Source organism: Giraffa tippelskirchi, chromosome 8 (assembly GCF_054371585.1).
Source record: "Giraffa tippelskirchi isolate mGirTip1 chromosome 8, T2T-mGirTip1v1.2.pri, whole genome shotgun sequence".
Lineage (NCBI taxonomy): Eukaryota > Metazoa > Chordata > Mammalia > Artiodactyla > Giraffidae > Giraffa > Giraffa tippelskirchi.
In genome coordinates this window covers 105,867,253-105,889,177 of record NC_137282.1, presented here as the reverse complement: position 1 = coordinate 105,889,177, position 21,925 = coordinate 105,867,253, and the positions used below count along the sequence as shown (strand labels likewise).

At 46.4% G+C, this 21,925-nt stretch overlaps 1 protein-coding gene and 2 long non-coding RNA genes across 13 annotated transcripts in view; 1 reads left to right on the top strand and 2 right to left on the bottom strand.

Annotated features, from left to right (window-relative positions):
* The window catches only part of LOC145516782 (uncharacterized), a 253,157-nt gene extending 252,252 nt beyond the window's left edge, over window positions 1-905 (bottom strand). Inside the window, exon 1 of one of the 2 annotated variants that reach the window (XR_014061762.1) lies at window positions 829-905. This is a non-coding gene — a long non-coding RNA (uncharacterized LOC145516782). The remainder of the gene's footprint in view (window positions 1-828) is intronic. The other variant, XR_014061760.1, reaches the window with a different exon arrangement.
* A 2,586-nt stretch (window positions 906-3,491) lies between these two features.
* MAST4 (microtubule associated serine/threonine kinase family member 4) overlaps window positions 3,492-21,925 on the bottom strand; it is a 603,242-nt gene continuing 584,808 nt past the window's right edge. For 5 of the 10 annotated variants that reach the window (XM_081518402.1, XM_081518404.1, XM_081518405.1 and 2 more), the window contains 4 exons: window positions 14,813-14,949; window positions 11,869-12,050; window positions 9,097-11,537; window positions 3,492-7,449 (listed from right to left, as the gene is read on the bottom strand). In XM_081518402.1, the coding sequence (XP_081374528.1) occupies window positions 6,013-7,449; window positions 9,097-11,537; window positions 11,869-12,050; window positions 14,813-14,949 (4,197 nt within the window). In that variant the 3' untranslated portion in view covers window positions 3,492-6,012. Of the gene's footprint in view, window positions 11,538-11,868; window positions 12,051-14,812; window positions 14,950-21,925 lie in introns of all 10 variants that reach the window. The other 5 variants (XM_081518398.1, XM_081518399.1, XM_081518401.1 and 2 more) reach the window with 2 other exon arrangements.
* Window positions 13,434-20,033, top strand: LOC145516777 (uncharacterized). Its single transcript, XR_014061756.1, has 2 exons — window positions 13,434-13,745; window positions 16,263-20,033. It is a non-coding gene; the product is annotated as an uncharacterized LOC145516777 (long non-coding RNA).

Sequence of the window (21,925 nt, the reverse complement as noted above, 5' to 3'; positions counted from 1 at the left end):
GATCTAAATATCCAACAAGAGATAAAGGATTAAATAAGGTAAGGAAAGACACTCTATGTTCTTGGGTGGGATAAGAGCATAAACATGCTGATACTACCAAGAATTAAAGAAACACAGATTAAAATAAGGTAAGGTTTATATCTAGTAGTCTGGTAAAAAAAAAGGAGACTGGATACTAGTGTAGGTGGGATGTGAGCTTATAGGAACTGCACACACTGCTTAGGGGTGTAGACTGGTGTAGCTCTCGTAGACCACGAGGCAAAATTTCATCAAATTGAATACATCACCCACCAATCCTGCACTGGGTGTGTATGACAAGAAAATTTCACAACTCCACAATGGTATTCAGTGCAGCATTGTTTCTTTAGGGGCAAGTTCAAAGCCATTTGAGTGGTCATCACTAGGGAAACGAGCATCTGAAACATCTAAGATGCACACCATGGCGCATCATCCAGTAACCTGAAGTGGTGAGTTAGACACAGCTACAGCGATGTAGCTGAATCTTAAACATATAGTGTTGGAGGAGGTCATGGAGAGGACGTGATCACCAGTTGACCCGAAGTTGGACCCATCAATTGGAGTCTCCTCATCCCCTCCCCTGTCCTCATAAAGTTATGTGTGGTGTTCCCACAGGAGTTGTTTCCAAGGACTTGGCCTTGAGAGAGCAAGGTGCCGCAATCATCTGCACGTTATACATGCCTGAATCCTGTTAAGGCCTCTATGTTAACTTTTAAACCCTGGCAGGTGGGTGCGGAGACCCCCTTGTCCTGTGGCCATCAAAGAGAAGCCCCGTCGGTGAGTTCCCCTGCTTATAAACCTGCTACCTACCACTCTGGGGCTGCTCTCTCTTCGGTCTCTCCTTGTCTTCCATGTATGAAAGCCAGTTTGTGAACCAACATATAGAGCTTAATGGAAAAACAAAAACAAAACACCCAAATGACTTATTAACATGATTTTCATAAATTAAAAATACATGTATACAGAACAATGATACTTACATTTTTTAAGAACACAAACAATTAACATAGTTGCCTATGGGGCAGGAGAGGAGGCTGGATGGGAGTGTAGGGGTAAGTTAAATGCACCCTGGCTCCAAGGTGGATGAGCCAAGACTAGAGCAGGATGACCTCAAACATCCAAGTCTGAGGTTCTATACTTGTGCATGGGTGCACGAGAGAAAACCCTGCGCCGTGTCTTTAACATGAAATACCACGTGGTCGTTACGTAGTATTGCAGAAGGATACTTATAGGCATTGAAATCTATTTTTGATTCAATACTAAGCAAAAGAAGTTGCCCAACATCATGCTATTATTTCTTTTTTGTTAAAAATCCATATAAATTAAAGAATGAAAGTGTCTGGGGAAGGGTAGTGACTTTTCTTTTTTGCTTTTCTGTATTTGTAATTTGTCTTCACTTGACCATGTATATTGCACAATAAAGAAAAATAAGAATTTTTAAAGACGTTTTTGATTTTTACAACAGCACAAGAATAAAGAGATGGTGAGAATTTCCAGTACTGAGAAAGGAGGCGGGCTTCTTCTAAAGCTTTGTGATTTCAAAGGCAAATGCTTAAGCCCAAACTTCCGGGATTGCTCTTTCCTTTCCCTTGAGAACAGAAGGAGCCATGGGTGTTCTAAGGATCCCTTCTGGAAAGGGAGAGCAGGCCAAGGGGCTGAGAGTCGTCTTACTGGGTGGCTCTGAGCTGACGGACATGGCAGGCCGTCCACAGGGACTGCCCTCCGTCCCCTGTACGAGAAAATCTGCCTCCAGCCGAGGAAAGCCACTTCAGCACAACACTGTTTCACACAGTGTTCCTATTCCAAAGCGACAGAACTTTCAGGCAAAGGATATTTATCTAGACAGGTTACAGCTGAAGGAGATGGTGATGCCAGCTGACATCTGAAGGCTGGGTAGTGGCAACATTCTTCCTTTAGGCCTTGTCAACAGCTTTCTTCACCTCTAGGTTCTGACAGCCATCTCTTCAGTGCTTCAGTGAAAAAGCCAATGACTTTGGGAGATGCTTTCAGCTTTATAATATTGAGAGCCTTTTTGTAAAGCTCTGTGGAGCAGTTCCTGGAAACCCTATGCAACGGATCTTCTTCTTTTTCCCCTACATCTGAACAGACTCGATGGCATGTCACAAAACATACAGGGAACTTCAGTCTTGGGAACAGAGTCCCTTTTTGAAGCGTTTGCCTGCATCCAAGTATTGGGATTGACAGCCCCATCACAGCCTATGATGTTATGAGAAGGCGATCTTGTCTTTTGGAATGCATGGTCCCAGCAATTCATGAGATGCTATTGTATTTTTTTTTTTTTTATTATGAATGGTGCTAAAGCCTCCAGTCCAGGGTCTGAAGTGTCTGAACTGCCAGAGAACCTGAACCTGGGCCAAATGATTGACTTTCAGTATAAAAAAAAGTAATGAAACTGAAGTTCAACAAAGCTGTAGTGATTTCCAGCTTTCCTAGATATATGAGATACATACAATACTAACTGGGGTAGGAGATAGGAAGAGAGAGGAATACACAAAATGATGACATTGAGGAAAGTGTTAAAAACATACTGGTAGGAAGGAAATTAAATTGAGTGAACTGCCCTACCATTGAGTTGCTTAATGTCCAGCCTATGCTGAGGCAAATTTCCAGTTAATAGAGCTACATGTTTTCATGTAACATTTGTGTTGTGAACCAAAAATCTAGAAGGGAAATTGCCTACTGATTAATTACAACTAATAAATGACCCCTATTACAGAGAACGATTAGCTTCCTTGGCTCATGGCTTCCCACTAATCATCAAGTTTGTAATTTTGCATGATACGGTTTTTCTGCATATAAACTTAAAAAGAGAAAATGAGGTGGCTTAGATCATTCAGAGGGGCCTGGATCTGAATTCAAGTGCATGATACCTGGTAATGTTTAGAAAGGTCAAGAGCTTTGAACCAGAAAAATCGACATCCTAAAGTAAGCTGTCTTTATAGGGTGTGTGTTAAGCAAACCACACAGCCTGTCGGGGCCTGTCTGCTCCTCAGTAAAATGGGGATGCCAGCACCATCTGGTTTGAGGCTGGTGTTGGGGCTCAAATAAGATGGCAGATAAAATTCATGTTGCCCAGCACTAAGCGTACACACAGTGTAGGCAGACTATAAATGTAAGGTTGCTTCCTTCCATCCTGATGTCTTCTTGGTTTTTAATTATAAGGGAGGAGATTGGATGGAAGGAAAAGAAAGATGAGAGAACACAATGGTAACTGCTGGAGCAAAGTTTTGGGAGAACTGAAGTATGAGCGAGCGGAGTCTACTTAAAGGCAGACAGTCTTGAAGAAAGGAACACTGTTTCAGTTAAAAAAAATTAGCAAACCTTTCCGCTTTCCACCCACCAAAAGGGATCTGCAGAAAAACACCCCTTCTACAATAGAGTTCTATTCAGTCATGTTTTGGAGATGCTATGCATGTGTGTGGATGGGGAAAAAAAACTTAATAGCCATTATCTTTTCATGCTAAATTTTTATTTCAATGTTATGCAACTGCATAAGTATAAATATTTGTTCAATATACAACAATTATGACATCCATAGGGAATTTCTTAGAGAAAATAAGACTGCAAACACTTTATTGCACAGATGCTAACAAATTTTAAGCTGGTAAATCTACAGCTGGGAGTACTAGCGAGGAGCACACCTTACAATCACAGGAGACCGACCGAACAGAACACAGGAGAATTTCTACCATCTGACTGGAGGGGTTTACAACAACAAACAGGTATTACACGAATGCAATCTTAGGGACTCTATAGCCATCCAAAATGCAAAAACATATTTGGCAAAAATGATAATACACTATACAAAATATACATTTTAAAATATCATTTGTAAACAAGCAGCTAGTTGTGCTTTAAAGGAAACTGGACAGTTAAAAAGCAAAGGCTGTAAACCATACACTACCTCCCCGACAGACCTGTCTAGATGTCTGGGTGCAGAAGGGTTGGGTTATGACAGCCGCCAAATGCAGGTATGAATTATAAATGTTGAGACCATTTTTTAAACCCATTTGTTTCAAAATATGTTTCTTCTACAATTCAAAACATAGAGATGTGGAATGGCTAAAATCTCATGGGAAAAAAATTAGGGGAAAGGAAGAGAGTTTTTTCGCCACTGTCAACTCATCTTACAATGAAGGACAACCAAGCAATTGGTTAAGTTATGCCTTTGTTTTTGGAGTGGAGTTTACAGCCTCACTGAGTGATTCACAATCCACAGGGATGTAAGATGATGCTGTGCTTAGGTGAACAATTTTATAGCCTGAAGATACTAAGATATCCCTGCGAGGGAGGGGGATCGGGTGCTGGACTAGTATTTACTGGTAATTTTTTTATCTTACAAAAGAAAAGAAAAATCCTGCTATGGATCCCAAGAATCTTATAAATACTTATCTGTGTGTATTTTCTCTTAGTGCCTTAGTACTTATGTCAGCAAGTGCTGTTTTACAATACAAAACGAGCCACCAGGAAAACTGCAACAAAAAACAGAAAGACCCCCTCAGCACTAAAATGATTGGACAAATCCTACATATTCCATGGTATACAAAATTTAAATAAGGCTTAGCAAAAGTAAAAAGGACAGTCACATTCAAGCACCAAATAGCTCCAACAAGTCTTTTTGTTACAAAAATGCTGCTCTTTATTAATACAGTATTTTTTTTGCATACAAATAAAGAGACCATGTTATGAAATGTATGGAGCTACTTGATGCACCAGAAATGAATGTGAAACCCAGGAACTTGCTAAAAACAGCAAGCTTCATCTACAACATAAGGCCCCAGCTATGTATTAAAATGTATCTGATGTCCTGATTATTCCTTAAAATATATGCTATGATGCCAAAATCCATACCCCCTCCACTTTTCCTCAAAAAAGCAAAGTGAAAACCTCTTCCAATGCCTAGTGCTTATTAACCAACCTAAATACGAGCAGACTTGTGTGCGGCCAGTTATTTTCTTTTTTGTTCAACAGCAGGGCAGACGCAGAACTACTACAAAATGTGTGCTTCTTGGACTAGCGACTCATAGCATAAAGGCCTGAGTTTATTTAAGAGCATGAGAAGGAGGGAAAGCAGAACAGAAATAAAAGTCAATGTGTGTTTATAGCCCTCGCTCTACCTATGGTGAAGAGTTGACATATACACCCACAGACAAGGACAACTGGCCTTTGAGACAGTTGGGCCCAGGATCAAAATGGCCATTAGTGAAATGAGAATGGCTAGCTCCATCTGTTGTGGCCATTCCTGGTGGAGGAGCATTCCAGATGCAGTGATTCGAGTCATTCTTGCTTGAGATCTGGAAATATAGGTAGCCAGATACAGTGCTATCAAATTTCTGGTTAAAAACACACATACAGACTCACAATCTAGTGTATTTCAGGCTTTCTTTCACCATCAACTCTACTCAGAATGTTTTAACTTAGAAAAAATGTAGCCTTGCAAGAGTCTTTTCAACCACAGACCAAAACACGTGGGTGGATGTGTATATACACGAATATGGGTGCATCTATATTTTAACAAACACCCAGTTTTAGCCATTTCACTTCATGACTGCATCGTGATCAATGGTAGAGCAAAAATCCTACTAAAAAAACCCCAAATGTTGTAGTAAACGACGCCATCAGCAGCAAGGTATCGACTCTACATCCCAAACCAAACACATTGCTAGATATTTACAGAGAAAATCTTTTCCCTCAACAACCCTCAACCTCAACCAGAAAGAATTTTTTTTTGTTTTTTTGTTTTATTTTGTACAAACACTATCTGGTAACAGTTTACCGGTTCCAATTTGGGAAGGCATTTGGAAGAAGGTCCCCTCTTTCTCTGTCTCGTCTCCTCGCTTCTTCAGTGAGGCTCCAGGCTCTGCCGATGTCCGGGGAGGGGGGGGAGGGTCCCCACAGTGCTGGTTTCCAAGGTAGTCAAGATGCAGTTACACACGCAGGGTGGGTTTCCCCATACCGCCCAGGCCTGCCCCATCACAAGGCCTTTTTGTGGGAGCTGCCGCGCAAACTCTCTTTCCCCCGCCTCTGTCGCAGCCCAGTGTCCTTCTCAGAAGGAAGAACGATGAGGTGCTCAGTGCTTGGAGCGGGGGACGGCCTGGTCGCCTCTCTGCTCACATACTGGTTCCTGGTCTGAGCTGGCTGCATGGGGGCTGGCTCTTTCCCTTTGGTTTCTCCCACGGTGGCGGTTACTGAGAGGGCCCTGTCCCGGTGGCTGGTGCCCGCCACCAGGCCAGGGTTGGGGTGCTGGGACTCCAGAGTGATGGCTGAGCTGCGGAAGGATGGCAAGGAGTCGCTCTTGGTCATTTGGGTTCTGCCACCCGCCCCAGGCAGGGGTTTCTGCTGGTCCCTGCTGCTGGAGGCTGGGGGTTCTGCTGCAGGCCCGCCGGCCTTGGCAGAGGAGGTGTCGCTGGAGGTGGTAGAAGTCTCTGGAACTACTGGTCTGGTCTCGGGAAAGCCACAGGAGTAGCTCAGAGACTTCTCTGGGAGGGTGGCACAGCGGAGAGAGCTCTGCACCGTGGCTGAGGGCGACCGCTTCATGTCGCTGGGCTTGCTCGCCTCGGTCAGTGGCCTCTGGGGACTGGGCCCTTTCCGCTTGGCCTCCGGCCAGCCCGTCCCAGCGGCTGCTGCCGCCCTCTCCGCGCCCGTGGGCCCAGCCTCGCTGTGCACTGAGGACAAGCCAGCCCCCAGCTTCTCACCATCCGCAGGGGTGTAAAGTGCTTCAGTGCATTTCTTCCCTTCAGACTTGCCGGCGTCGGCGCTGGTGGCCAGCGGGCTCAGGCTCCTGTCTGTCTGTTTGCACAGAGGGGGACAATCTTTCACAGTGGATGGTATGGGGGCCTTTGGAGACGGGTTTTGCCTTTCCCTGACGGTGGCAAGTTTCTGGTCCACTGACTTACTGGCCCCGAGGAGTCCTCGCCCTGGTGGATGTCCGAGCATCTCCAGTGCCTCTGGGGGATACCCAGAGCTGGTGGGTCTCAGCTTTGTGTCTAGAGGACCCCCTTCCACGGGCAGGGGGACTGAGCGCCCACTGGCTCCCTGGCCAATCACTTCACGGGCTGTGTTCTGGGGACCTGGGAGGACAGGGAACTCCTCTGACACACCCTTACAACTCCCCACTCCCGCTCTGCCGAGGGTCTGAGCACCAGGCTCTTTGCTCACTGCAGCCTCAGCGCTCGGCTTCTGGGAGGAGAGGGGCCGGTCTGGGAACTTAGACTTTGGAGGGCCCAGGTCGGGGTCAGACCTGGGCTTGTGGCTGCTGCTGTCACCGTGCACAGCAGAGGGCCTGAGAGCGTCCTGGAAGCTGGAGTCCGTAGCACAGGGCTTGCTCCCCAGCAGAGAGGTGGCAGGGGGGCTGGGCAGAATGCAGTGCTGACAAGCCAGGCCAGGGAGCTCTGTGGTGGGGGGTGGGAACTGACAGCTACTGGCGAGGTGCTTTTGTGGGGGCTGTTCTTTCCTTTCCAGTTCCTTGGGACTCGGCTGAGAATTACTGGTGAGGTGCTTCTGCAAACACGGTTCTTTCCTTTCTGGTTCCCTGGGACCCAGCTGAGAGTTACTGGTGAGGTGCTTTTGCAGAGGCTGTTCTTTCCTTTCTGGTTCCTTGGGACCCGGCTGAGAGCTACTGGTGAGGTGCTTTTGAAGGGGCTGTTCTTTCCTTTCTGGTTCCCTGGGACCCGGCTGAGAGTTACTGGTGAGGTGCTTTTGCAGGGGCTGTTCTTTCCTTTCTGGTTCCCTGGGACCCAGCTGAGAGTTACTGGTGAGGTGCTTTTGCAGGGGCTGTTCTTTCCTTTCTGGTTCCCTGGGACCCAGCTGAGAGTTACTGGTGAGGTGCTTTTGCAGGGGCTGTTCTTTCCTTTCTGGTTCCCTGGGACCCAGCTGAGAGCTACTGGTGACATGTTTTTGCGGAGGCTGTTCTTTCCTTTCCAGTTCCTTGGGACTCAGCTGAGAACTACTGGTGAGGTGCTTCTGCAAACACGGTTCTTTCCTTTCTGGTTCCTTGGGACTCAGCTGAGAGTTACTGGTGAGGTGCTTTTGCAGGGGCGGTTCTTTCCTTTCTGGTTCCCTGGGACCTAGCTGAGAGTTACTGGTGAGGCGCTTCTGCAAACACTGTTCTTTCCCTTCCGGTTCCTTGGGACCCAGCTGAGAGTTACTGGTGAGGTGCTTTTGCAGAGGCTGCTCTTTCGTTTCTGGTTCCTTGGGACCCAGCTGAGAACTACTGGTGAGGTGCTTTTGCAGAGGCTGTTCTTTCCTTTCCGGTTCCTTGGGACTCAGCTGAGAGTTACTGGTGATGTGCTTTTGCAGGGGCTGTTCTTTCCTTTCTGGTTCCCTGGGACCCAGCTGAGAGTTACTGGTGAGGTGCTTTTGCAGAGGCTGCTCTTTCATTTCTGGTTCCTTGGGACCCAGCTGAGAACTACTGGTGAGGTGCTTTTGCAGAGGCTGTTCTTTCCTTTCCAGTTCCTTGGGAACTGGCTGAGAGCTACTGGCAAGGTGCTTTTGCAGGGGTTGTTCTTTCCTTTCTGGTTCCCTGGGACCCAGCTGAGAGTTACTGGTGAGGTGCTTTTGCAGGGGCTGCTCTTTCATTTCTGGTTCCTTGGGACCCAGTTGAGAGTTACTGGTGAGGTGCTTTTGCAGAGGCTGTTCTTTCCTTTCCGGTTCCTTGGGACCTGGCTGAGAGTTACTGGTGAGGTGGTTTTGCAGGGGCTGCTCTTTTGTTTCTGGTTCCTTGGGACCCAGTTGAGAATTACTGGTGAGGTGCTTTTGCAGGGGCTGTTCTTTCTTTTCCAGTTCCTTGGGACTCGGCTGAGAACTACTGGTGAGGTGCTTCTGCAAACACTGCTCTTTCCTTTCTAGTCCCTTGGGACCCGGCTGAGAGTTACTGGTGAGGTGCTTCTGCAAACACTGCTCTTTCCTTTCTGGTTCCTTGGGACCCGGCTGAGAACTACTGATGACATGCTTTTGCAGAGGCTGTTCTTTCCTCTCCGGTTCCTTGGTACTCAGCTGAGAACTACTGGTGAGGTGCTTTTGCAGAGGCTGTTCTTTCCTTTCTAGTTCCTTGGGAACCAGCTGAGAACTACTGGTGAGGTGCTTTTGCAGAGGCTGTTCTTTCCTTTCCGGTTCCTTGGGACTGTCTTTCTGCATAGACTGGAAACCAGAAGGCCTTTCACTCTTTTCACTCTCTGGCCTGGGCGGCTCCAGAGACCACCTGGTAGAAGCGGGTTCCATCTTGGGTTCCAGGCCACTCTCTGCGCCCAGCTCTCGGTCACAAGGAGCCCCCGCAGAGCGCAAAGAGGAGTCCTCTCTGGCCGGCAGCCTCACCTCATCTCGGCCATCTCTGGGGTTTGCTCTCCCGCAAGGCCCCCATGCTTTCTCCCAGGCCTGGGTCTGGGTGGAGACATCCGGGCGGGTCCTCCCCACCACAGGGAGGGTTTTGGAGCTGTCACTGGTTTTAGCAGCTTCTGGGGTACACAGCTCCTTGGAGGGGTCTCTGCGGATGTCGGGCCTCGCAGCTGACCGCTCACTCCTGACTATGGAAGGGCCCCTTTCGGACAACTCCCTCCCACTCGGCTTCTCCCTGGGGGGGACACTTTCAGGTGAGAGTGGGCTGCGGGATCGAGAAGCACTGGCTCCTTGGAGGTTCTGCCCCGGGAAGGGAAGGAGCTTAACGTCGGGGCTGTGGTCTTGGTGTTGGCTGGGGTGGCCCTCTCCCCGCTGGGGATGGCTCTCCATGATGGTTGCTGGGGCGCGGGCTGCCTGGGAGACCTTCTTGTCCAGCTTCAGCTCTGGGTCAGGCGGGGCAGCCACCGGTGAACTCTGCAGACCCCGGCTGGACGGTGGGAACCGGGGCTCAAGCAGGTAGGATTTGTTCACCTTGAAGCCGGCAGGGGAGGACTCTCTCTGACTCGCAGTGTCAGCCTTCCTCCCTGTGCTGCTGGGGAGAGCCAGGGACACAGGGGACCCCGCATCACTGCCTGGGCTGGGGCTCTGGGCAGCCTCCGGGGAAGGCAGCTCTGTCTTGGAGGTCTGCGGTCCCGACAGGAGAGCAATGTCCAAGGTGCCTTCAATGGGCTTCAGGCACGACACAGACCTCCCTTCCATCTTATACTCGGAGGGGCTTTTCCGGACAGGCGACTCCGGGGCAGCCAAGCCCGGCTTCTCTGCTCCACTGTCCACCCGGCCAGAAAGGGCCTTGAGAGGGACAAAGGAGACGGCACTGAGCTGAGCCGCGTGGGCGCTGCCGATGAACGGTGTGCGGCCCTCGGAGGCTGGGGGGGCCTCCTGCTGCCCTCCCACGGGCCGGCCCAGGTTCCCGGGCAGGCACTCCTGGGCACCGGCCGTCACTTTGGGCTTGAGCACAGAGCAGAGGCTCTCGTCTTTATCTTCGAGGGACACCTTCTTTCGCAGGTAATCGATGTTGGCCAACTTGCTGTCTAACTTTTCACACCGCAGACCCTCCTTGGCCTGGGGGGCCTTCTCCGTGGTGTCCCCCTTCCCGGAGGTGGACCTGTGGGTGGCGTGACAGAGGCCGTCTTGGAGGGTGCTGTGAGTCGAGGCTCGTTTGAGGTCACAGGTGCCCTGACCGTGGTCCCCGGTGGCCGTCACCCCCTCAGAGGCGACACCCTCGCTGGCCCGTACGTTGGCCTGCTTGTGCAGAGTGTCTTTCAAAAGGCTGCACAGGGGCTGCGCCTCCTGCACGGCTGCTTTGCTTTCAAAATGGTTTGACCTCTCTGAAGCTTTCGGATAGACTTTCTTGTCTCTCTCTTCGAGCCTAAAAGCACAGAGGTTTTCCAAGTCATTGCCAAGTCCGTGGGGCTTCTGGCGGGATTCCTGTTTTTCCGAGAGCCCATCAGGTTTCTTCACCACCACCTTGGCCTTTAGCTTCTCTCGGTCCAGCTCGTCCACAGACTCCTGGCGGCCCAGCTTCCGGGACACGGGACGTTTCAGGCAGCCTTGCTCCACAGGCCTGGCCCGGCTGAGGGCAGGTGCATCGCACACGTTCTCCTCCAGGCTCTGCAAGGTCACCTCCCTCTGTTGCTGCTCCCGCGGCACCTCCTCCTGGGTGACCTCCAGGCTGTGCTTGCGGGAGCACAGGTGCTTCTTGTCGCCTCCGTAGGAGGGAGAGAGCTTCTCCTCCGACTGCACGCGCTTGAGCAGCGGGGACCGAGGGGGTTCCGCGCTCTTGGGCCTCACGACGTGTCTGACGATGGTGGGTGGGGAGTGCATTTTGCTGGGAAAGGCTTGAGCCATCTTGGAATTGCCAAGTGAGTGCCCCAGCAGAGGGGATGGGGACCGCTGCGGCGAGGTGGGCTGTGGGGTCGGAGAGGGTGTCCGGGCCAGTGGAGACAGGGGGATGCTGCCAGCTGACTTCCGCCTTCCTGACCGGTAGCGCTGCCCACTGAGTTTGGGGGCCAGACCATGGAGCGTGCTGGGCCGGATGTGTCCTGACCCCGCTGGGGAGTTGGGAGCACTAGAGCTGGGGGAGCTGCTCTGGGAGGAATTAGTACCTGTGGGTGGAAAACAGGACACTGTGAGCAAGAGCCACCTTCCCCTTTCTTTTCAGGCTTTCAGATCCTAGCTGTTTTAGCTAAGGGCAGCAAACTGTCTCAGCATCTCAGTCTAGCGAATAAATACTTTTCAGATAAACCTCCCCAAAGGTCAACCCAGTACTTCCTGTCTTTTCTAAGGAACCGAATAGCTATATCTTCTGACCTTCCCGTCAATCCTGTTCTCTGTCAATTACATCCCCACCTTCTTTCTTTAAGCTGGAATAAGCTTGTCTTCCAAGATCGCAGCTGGTGGCCCCTCAACTCTTGCTAGGAGAGGAGGTTCACTCACCGGATGGGAAGTCGGGGGTGGAACGGTAGCTGGGTGTAGGGGATCGGGGAGACAAGCTGTGAGTGGGGGACCCTGGGAGGCTCTCCCCTGATGACAGGGATCGGTTCAAGCAGGAGAAACTTCGGCTGGTGTGGAGTAAAGGAGAAGGCTGCTTGGCTAGTTTTTTGAAAAGGGATCTCCTCCTAGAGTGAAAACAGGAGAAAACTGATCAGATTCTACATTCAAAACCACCCCCCTCCCTCAAAGCACCAGTGCACTGATTCAGTATACCCAGAGATGGCGACATGACGGCAGGGCCTCTTACAGAGAAGGATTCCACTTTTACATTCAAAACTTTTCTATGACTTAGAAAGGAAGAGGCTTTGAGACTACACAATGGAAACCCTCTTAATCTGAAGCACTTTAAGAAAAGTTGTGAAAATAGGAAAGATATATCTGGTGACTCAGAATCCGCCTGCAATGCAGGAGACCCAGGTTTGATCCCTGAGTTGGGAAGATCCCGAGAAGAAAATGGCAACCCACTGCAGTCTTCTTGCCTGGAAAATTTCAGGCACAGAGGAGCCTTACGGGCTCCAGTCCATGGGGTCACAAAGAGATGGACATGATTGAGCAACTAAGAATAAATGCATGTTCATTTATTTGTATGTCAGGTTTTTGTGGATACTGTTTTTTGCCTGAAACCTTCCAAGTATATATCTCTGAACACACTCACACAATTAAATTAAGAGACAGTACAAAGTAAATCCTGGAAGAAAAATCGTCATTTGGAATACTGGATTCTTTAATGGTGATCTACTGGGTAGAAGCGTTCATCTCTGAGGGGCTGTTTGCTGTGCTTATTCCATCGTGAACTCCTGAATATTCCTATGGACAGTGGAGGCTGCACATTTACACAGAAAAATTGAGGGAGGTGAACTGAAACTTATCGTACCAGCAGGGCAGCAGACACCACGCTTCAGCAGAAAGCAAATGTGCAGTGAGTGCCCAACAAGCACGTCTTAAAGTTAAAAGCACAGCTTCAGGTGGCTTTGAAAGCAGGTGGCTGTATAGGGTTCCTTCACCTCCAGGGGCTAAGTCACACATTTTCTACTCTCCCTTGAAGCAGTGTGTTCTATATGACCCAACACACACTCAAAATATAAAGCTCACATTAAAAAAATAAAGAAGGACATCAATGTATGTGTGTGTGTGCGCGTGCATGTGTACTTTTAATCACAGTAATAAATGTACTTGGGTCAAAAAATCAAATAGTTTTATAAGCTTATAATGAAAAATAGCTCTGTTCTGCCTTTTCCCCAATCCTCAGAGAAACTCTTTCTACTCTTTTAGCTGTCTGCAAATTGCGAAGTAATGTGCTTATGCTGTTTTTTCAGTTAAATTATCTGTTGACTTCCTACCACAGAAGATGAAAATTTAGCTCTTATAACAACCTATTCCCCCTTCTAACCAAATATACTTTCTCTCAATTGAGCTAAACCAAATTTTTTGGTTAGGAAAAAAGGTTGATAAGCTTTCTTTATTTTATACAATAAATACTGTTCATAGTTTGGCCATGAAGAGCATAATTCTATTTTCCTTTCTTGTACAAATTTGTCTTTCCTGGAGTTAATAATCCTTGCTTTTTTCATTTGCATCTTTTTCTTTTCTAGCATTAAAATCCTTATAATGTGATCCAATACACCAAATTCAAATGGGTAGAGTCAAGATGTTGTTGCATCATGTAGGGAGCACATCTAGACAACTGTTTGGAAGAAACATCCCCACCAGACACACACACACACACACACACACACACACAAAGACACACACACATACAAAGACACACAGACACACTCCTCACCAGCGTCTGCTGCTGCTGCTGCTAAGTCACTTCAGTCGTGTCTGACTGTGCGACCCCATAGACGGCAGCCCACCAGGCTCCTCCGTCCCCGGGATTCTCCAGGCAAGAACACTGGAGTGGGTTGCCATTTCCTTCTCCAATGCATGAAAGTGAAGTTGCTCAGTCGTGTCTGACTCTTCGCGACCCCATGGACTGCAGCCTACCAGGCTCCTCCATCCATAGGATTTTCCAGGCGAGAGTACTGGAGTGGGTTGCTATTTCCTTCTCCAACCAGTGTCTGCACAGGGCACTAAATGATACTCATGGTGCCTTTCACAGTGCAAATGTGTAATAGACTTTCAGGCAGTAAAACAAAGTCTTTTTATTTCTAGGCTTATTTAGATGCTTTGAAGATCTAGTTATCTTAGAATACCTGGCATTCAAAAATAGCAACTGTATGTTTTTGGATTATTTATTATTACTATTGTTTAGTTGCTAAGTCGTGTCCAACTCTTTCCCGACTCCATGGACTGTAGCCCGCCAGGCTCCTCTGTCCAAGGGATTCTCCAGGCAACCCAACGGGAGTGTGTTGCCATGCCCTCCTCCAGGGGATCTTACCAACCCAGGGATCAAACCCGCATCTCCTGCATTGCAGGTAGATTCTTTACCACTGAGCTACCAGGGCTTCTCTGGTGTTTTTAGATAGACATTATTAAATATAGATTTAATGCTAAAAGCTACCTGAAGTTTTAGTTCCTCAAATCCAACTGACATGAAGTCTGGAAACTTAAGAAAAAGCAGAGCTTTTCATGGTTCTCACATATGAGAAAAAGTAATCTAAATTCTACAGTGTAACTACATAAATCTTTTCATTATGAAACACAATGCTGTTATGAATGAATATAAACTCTAGTGCATAAATACATGTGAACCACAGGGCAACATTTCTTACAGAGAAATAGATCTTCCTCACATGCAAGCATTTAAAATAAGTGAGGAGTAACTGCTGCTGTCTATGGGGTCACACAGAGTCGGACACGACTGAAGTGACTTCGCAGCAGCAGCAGCAACTTTCCTTCAGTGTGGGAACACACCAAACCCACAAAGAGGACGGCTCTAACTCACCTTTCTAGACTTTCCTTCTTCTTAGATTTCTTGCTCCGCCTCACCATCCGGCTCTTATAGCTGTTTCTCCTGGCCGGTCCCGTTTTGATTGATGTGTTTTCAAATGGGGTGGTCGTGATTGACACCTTATTTCCACTCTATAAAAGAAATGAGGTGGTATTAAAGGGAAATGCTGTGATGAAACAAGGCCAGAAAAGATATAGGAGATCCAAAGACAAATAAACATCCAAAAGGAGGAACATGACCACGTGTCAATGACCCTTCAGGTAATCAAGTCCTGAAAAACTGGGTGGAAAAAAACACGTGAGGTTTCCTTAAGGTGGCGGGATGTGGATTGCACAGTTGCTGTTGTGCTCCGTTGCGTCCAACTCCTTGTGACCCCATGGACTGCTGCCCTCCAGGCTCCTCTGTCCATGGAATTTTCCGGGCAAGAATACTGGTGCTATTTCCTACTCCAGGGGATCTTCCTGACCCAGGGATTGAACTCGTGTCTCTTACGTCTGCTGCGTTGGCAGGTAGAGTCTTTACCACTGAGCTGAGTTTAAATCTGAGCCTGTGACCTGAGCACTTGTTTTCCTCCGGACCACCTTACAGCAGAGTCACACCTGTCTCCTAGGGCTCAGGAGGATCGAGGGGATAGAGTGTGTAAAGCTGTTAGCACCCAGAGTGGCACGTGGAAAGGACTCTATAATAACGGTTATCCCCATGCACAGGTATTAGTGTAAACATGCCCAGAGACGCTGTGCTCTTGGTCAATTTATTTTTCTTCTCTCTCCTTTTTGTGTTTTTCCTTTGACCTAGAAACCATAAAGCAGCACAACTGAATGAGACTTTCATCTTTAATTATTTTTAAAGTTTTCTTTTCTACCACCAGAAAACCTGTCAGCCCGGCAGAGCTGGAAAGTTTATGCCAGCAGGTGTAAAACAGCTTCTGCTTTGTCAGGTCAGGCGTGGTAAGGTCATTCCTGGGGGGTTTCTGTGCCCCTCGACTTGAACCTGGGACCAGCCCTAGGGATGTCCGGCCCTTGCTGGACAGGCCCTAGGGATGGATTTGAGAGCAGAGTCAGGGGCCAGGGTGAGGGGTGCCCTGGACAGGTAGGCAGAACCCTCCCCCTTCACTCTGGTCTCAATGATCTCTTCTTGAATTTCTTAATAACCAAGGGAGAAACATATCCTTTCAAAGTCACAGATGGTCCTGATTACCTTAAAAAGACAACAAGTATACACAGAAGGGCCTTTTAAAAGGCCTATGCCTGTAAGATGCCTAGCAACTCAGATCTAAGTGATGTTAAGAGATGGGGAGTTGGGTATGGTTGGGCAGGGGACTGAATAAACAGACTGTTTAAATATCAACATCCACTTCTCCACCCAACTTGGAAAGTAATACATGCCATTATTAGAAGAAAACAATAATGTATATGCTGCTGCTGCTGCTGCTAAGTTGCTTCAGTTGTGTCCAACTCTGTGTGACCCCATAGACGGCAGCCCACCAGGCTCCGCCGTCCCTGGGATCCTCCAGGCAAGAATACTGGAGTGGGTTGCCATTTCCTTCTCCAGTGCATGAAAGGGAAAAGGGAAAGTGAAGTCGCTCAGTCGTGTCCGACTCTTAGCGACCCCATGGACTGTAGCCTACCTACCAGGCTCCTCCGTCCATGGGATTTTCCAGGCAAGAGTATTGGAGTGGGGTGCCATTGCCTTCTCCAATAATGTATATATATTTTAAAAAATCATTGAGAAGCCTACCACTCAGCTAATGCTGATAATATTTCTGTATATTTCCTGCTGATCTTCTATCAAGAATGTATAAATTATGCATATATATTATATATGTAGGCATACTTTATAAGTAATTTTAATCTTAAGCTAATAGTTTTTTTTTTCACTTCACATTTCGTAACTTTGAAAAACTTGCACTTTATCATTGAATATTCCTTAACATAATTTTTACTGGCTATTTAAAAATATTCCATGAGATAGGAAAATCAATTTAACTATTTCCTTATAGCTCTTGTTTTCTATTTTCTACTGTAAAAGGTGAAATAAATGTCTTTATCTATAAATTAGTGTCCTAACCTCTGACATTTTCCTTAGATTATCTAACTAGACTCAATACACTGTATTGGAGGGTCCAGTTGAACTTTTTAAAGACTGTTGGTACACACTGATGCACTAATTTCCAGAAAGTTCATGTCAATTTAAACTCTTACCAGCAGCACATGAGTACCCATCTTAGCACATGCCTGTCAGAATTGAATACTAATATTAAATAAATTACCAATTTTATAGGAAAAAGTTACATCAAGTTTTAATTTTTATTCTTTGGGTATTAAAGCTGGATTTCACCTCATTTATTTTTCATCATTTTTATTTCTTTAGATAATGATTTGTTCATCTCTTACATCCAATTTTGTATCTAAAAATCAATAATCAACTGAAAATGAATGATTTTCGAGTTCTTTATATATTTAAGAACATATAATCCCAAACTTAGTGCCATAACTGTAAAAAAAAAATATTTTAGGGAAATGGGATTTGAATTTGAAAAAGGGAAAAAAGTGTTTTTCATTCTGAAAAATTACTTGTTTTATATTTATATGCAGATGCCAAAACTTCCAAAGTAAACCTTTATCTGGTATTAGAGACTGACATTCAGTTTATTCTTTAAACTGAAAACTCCACTTTTAAGTATGAAAGGGCTACCAAAGTTTGTTTGGAATGGGGATTTTTCTTTCCAATTTGACTGGGGCCAGCCTAAAGTTTTGGTTTTTCCTATATGCCTTAGGGGAAGGGAAGGGGCAACAAACATGATGGAGTTCATCCGTCATCGGGATTCTTTCCATCCTTTACTATATGACGTCAGAGAGGACACAGAGTCACAGTGATCACTGGGGCTGCCAGAGCCCATGAGCCGTCTAAGCCTGAACCACTGCTATCCCTTCTAATACAGTTCAATTTTAAACATAGAAAAATACCACATACATTGTATGAGATAAATATAATAAAATGCTTAACATTTTTCATTAGAAAAGTCACGGCTGGAGTTTGTTGAATCAGAGCGTATCATTAAGCTTTGTACAAATGTCCCTCTCCACAAGTAGCACTGACATATGTAGACTATTATGTGTAAAATACTTAGGAGGAAGTTGCTAAAGAGCACAGGGAGCCCAGCCTGGCACTCTGTGATGACTGACAGGGGCGGGGTGGAGGGAAAGAAGACATATATAATTATTCACATTGGTGTATGGCAGAAACCAATACAGATTGCAAAACAATTTTCCACCAATTAAAATATAAATAAAATTTTTAAAAGTTTAAAGAAAAATCTCAAAAAAGACAAACAAGCCTAGTTTTTTGTTTGTTTCTACACAGGGATGTTTCAGAGGACAGTTCACTTGACTTATGGAAATACACAAGGAGATAACTTCCCTAAGAGGAAATACAGACAGAAAAAAATGCAGAGTGCAACATTCGGTTGAAAAAGTTAATGATGACAAAAATGGTAAGTAAATGACTGAAAAATAATTTTATGGGGACGAGGTGAGAATTGTGAAGCCTGCCACCTGGTGGATCCATCAGCTATAGCAAGTGCTGCCAGAACTGGCAATTTGTTTTACTGGGTCCTTTGACCTCAACAAATTCTTTTGAAGAAGGAGCAATAATTCTAATAAGAATTAGAGAGATTCTGTGGCACTATTTCAAAAAATAACAACAACAAAATGGGGCCAGAAGACTGTCAAATGCTCTATTAGTTAAGCCTTACTTTAAACTGCTTGTGTGATTAGTGCATGGTGGGGAGGAAATTATTTTAAGCTGGCTGAACTGAATACAAAAGCAGAAGTCAGGCTACCCAGCCTCTTCTCTCAATCTGACTCCACATTAGTTTATCATTTGGTCTTGGGTATCTCCCTGAGCAACACTGCTTTCACATTTCTTCCTCTGCAAAATACCCATGGGGAATGCATTCTCCTACCTGTGTCCTTGCTCCATTCACACTCTCCACGATCCAGCCCTAGTCACCTTGCACGCTGCATCCCAGATGCCATGAACTCAGGCTCCAGCCACACTGGTTTACTCACGCACCTCAAGTACTTTGAGCTTCCTGTTCTTGTGGTTTAAAGCATCATTTTATTGTGCCTAGATCATCCCACACTCCTTCCTTTTACACTAACATCCACCCACCCTTCACAGTCCTGCACAGAAAACCCCCAACTCTCTGTCCATCGTGGTGGAAAGCTCTCTCTCCTTCAGCACTTGGGCCCTATTTACAGTCTGTTCCTTTGGCTTGACACCCTGATTATAGCCTAGCGGTGCCACTGTTTCCCCTGTGAACACTGGGCTGTACGTTTCTGGCAATCAGACCTCATGTCCAGAGCACAGTGGTATGCTAGTTGAAAGCTCAGGCTCTGGAGCAGCACTGCTGGTATGCAAATCCTCTTCTGCTCTTTCCTAGCACAGAACCTTGGCTGCTTTGCTAACTTCTCCTTGTTTTAATTTCTTCATCTGTAAAATGGGGACATTTCTATATATAGCACCTGTGCCCAGGGTATGAGGATGACCTGAGTTTACTCATGACAGCGCTCTTGACTACCTAGTATTCATATGTGCCATCTGCTGTGTGATCCTTGGGTACCTCACACAACTTTGGACATTCTGGGGATCCATTTAGTATGTAAGAGTGGTAATAATGATGCTTTTTTAGCCCCCATTTTAGTATCCGGAGGTTCCCAAAGTTTAGGGAAAGGAAATACTGAGGCAGTGGCTGGTGTTATTTTAGCTTCTCTTATGATTGGGCATTTAAACTAATGCTGTCCTAAGAAAGCAACCTGGCTGAATAGAGGGTTTCCTGCATTTGAGAGGCTACACTAGGCAGGTAATCATGTGAGCAGGGGGTATGACTGGGTCCATGTGGCCTCCACACTCCACATAGTGGGGACAGAGAGATTTCGGTGCTGTGGAAAAGTTCTTTAAGGAAGTTACTTGTAATCTGGATGAAGGTGATTAACTCCCTGTGGCAGGAGAGGTTTGAGGTAACACTGAGGAAGCACATTTTCAGGGATTCACAGAGCCGATGGGGAACTGAACCGAATAACTATGACTTTGCTTCTTTGTGCACGTAAGTTAGTGCTCACTTTGAAGTTGTGAGGGTAAGTGAGACCAAAAGTGAAGCCGTGACACAGGGAATATGCTTAATATGTTCACAATCCAAAAGATAAATAAGTATTGCACACAGTGTTAGTCGCTTAGTTGTGTCTCTTTGTGAGCCCATGGACTATAGCTTGCCAGGCCTCTCTGTCCACAGAATTCTCCAGGCAATACTGGGGTGGATTGCCCTTCCCTTCTCCAGGGAATCTTTGCCACCGAGGGATCGCACTGGGGTCTTCTGTACTGCAGGCTGGATTCTCTACCATCCAAGCCACCAGGGAAGCCCAGTATCGCACATGGATTTCTAAAAAATATATATAGCCCTATGTGATGGCTCTTCCACCTTTTTCTAAGGATGCCATGAGATTTTGTGAAGTAGTTTGCAAGTATAAAGCATCGGGTAAACAGCATGTGAGAACACCAAAATACAGCTATGACCCTGCTGGTCTGCCACTGATGGTACATGGGGATCCAGGGCTGGTACTAGTCACTTCACCCTTTGTTCAAGAATCACTACTCGCATTTAGGAGATAGATGCATGATAACACAGTTCCATGGGAAGATAATTAAGCCCCCTGTATCCACTCTGTTTCCTTACATGGGTTGCTCTTTCAAGAGCTTCCTTTATGAGCCAGAGGCAGGATCCTCTGCTTAGATGGGAGACAGCACGCCATGGCCCAGGAGGATGCCAAAGCTCTCCGTTACAGCATGTTCGTGGCATTTCAGGGACAGAGGTCAACCAGATCCAGGAATGCAGGCACTCCGTAACCAGATGAGGACAAAATGTTATAAATGGGATTGACTGCCTCTTTTCAGAGACCTTGCCAGAGACGTTCAGGAGAAACATACATTTAAATTTCACAGAAGTAGAAAGAGACGTTTTAAAATCCAGAATCATATGAAAATGTTTTATAAAATAAATTATGAAAGAGACAAATATGTCTTAGCAAAATAAACAGAGGCATATTTCCTAAAGATATGTATATTTCAGCTTATTATTTCTTCTGATTTTATGAGCAAATGCAAGAAATAATATAAAGATATACTGTGCCAGGACCTAAGATGCATGTAGCGTAATACTGCTACAAAGAACAGAAGAGGTTAAACCTATTACCATTTAAAATCCATCTGACCATCTTTGAACTGCTGATGCCAAAACTTGGAAAACTTCTAGTCAGGTGAGTGACAACAAAAAGAAACTCACATATAAAACATAGTTTTATTATCTAAACAAAAGGGAGGTCCTAGAAAAGCTCACGGAGCACGTGAGAGAGAGAAGTACCTCTCTGCCTACCTTTGTAGTCCCTACACCACTGGAAAGACAAACAGGCTATAGTAGATAGAGCCTGGCCTTTACTCACAAAGGGTTGATGTGAGCCAGCAATGGGGTATCCCTGGACCACTGGATCAGGTACTATGAGAGAAGAGGCTGGTCAGACTCATGAATCTTTGGTCTCTTCTTGAATTTTGTCTTGGGAAGTCTGAGGTCATTTCAGGGGACTCTCACAGCCAAGGACTCTCAAAGTCCACAATCCTGCTCTGCCTCCCATTTTGGGGGCACTTACTAAGAGACAGTTGTTCCATGGCAGTTGGATAAGTAATATTATCAGAAACAGATGGTGAATGAAATGGAAAAACTCAAGTCTTACCCATGTAGGTGCCAGAAACGCTAAGTGTTTTGAAATGGCAACCTGCTCCAGAATTCTTGCCTGAAAAATCCCATGGATGGAGGAGCCTGGCGGGCTACAGTCTAAAGGGTTGCAAAGAGTTGGACATGATTGAGCAACTAAGCACACGTGCACTACTCAGTAGGCATATTGCAAAGCGTAGAGAGACTCCAGGCATCTCAAGGGTTTACTCCCAAACTGAACGGCATGTACATGAAGACAACACAAGTAGCTGTATGGTGCTTGGCTCCTCCCATGGTGACTTTTGGACAGCAAGCGAGGGAGAACCCTACTATTCACCTCA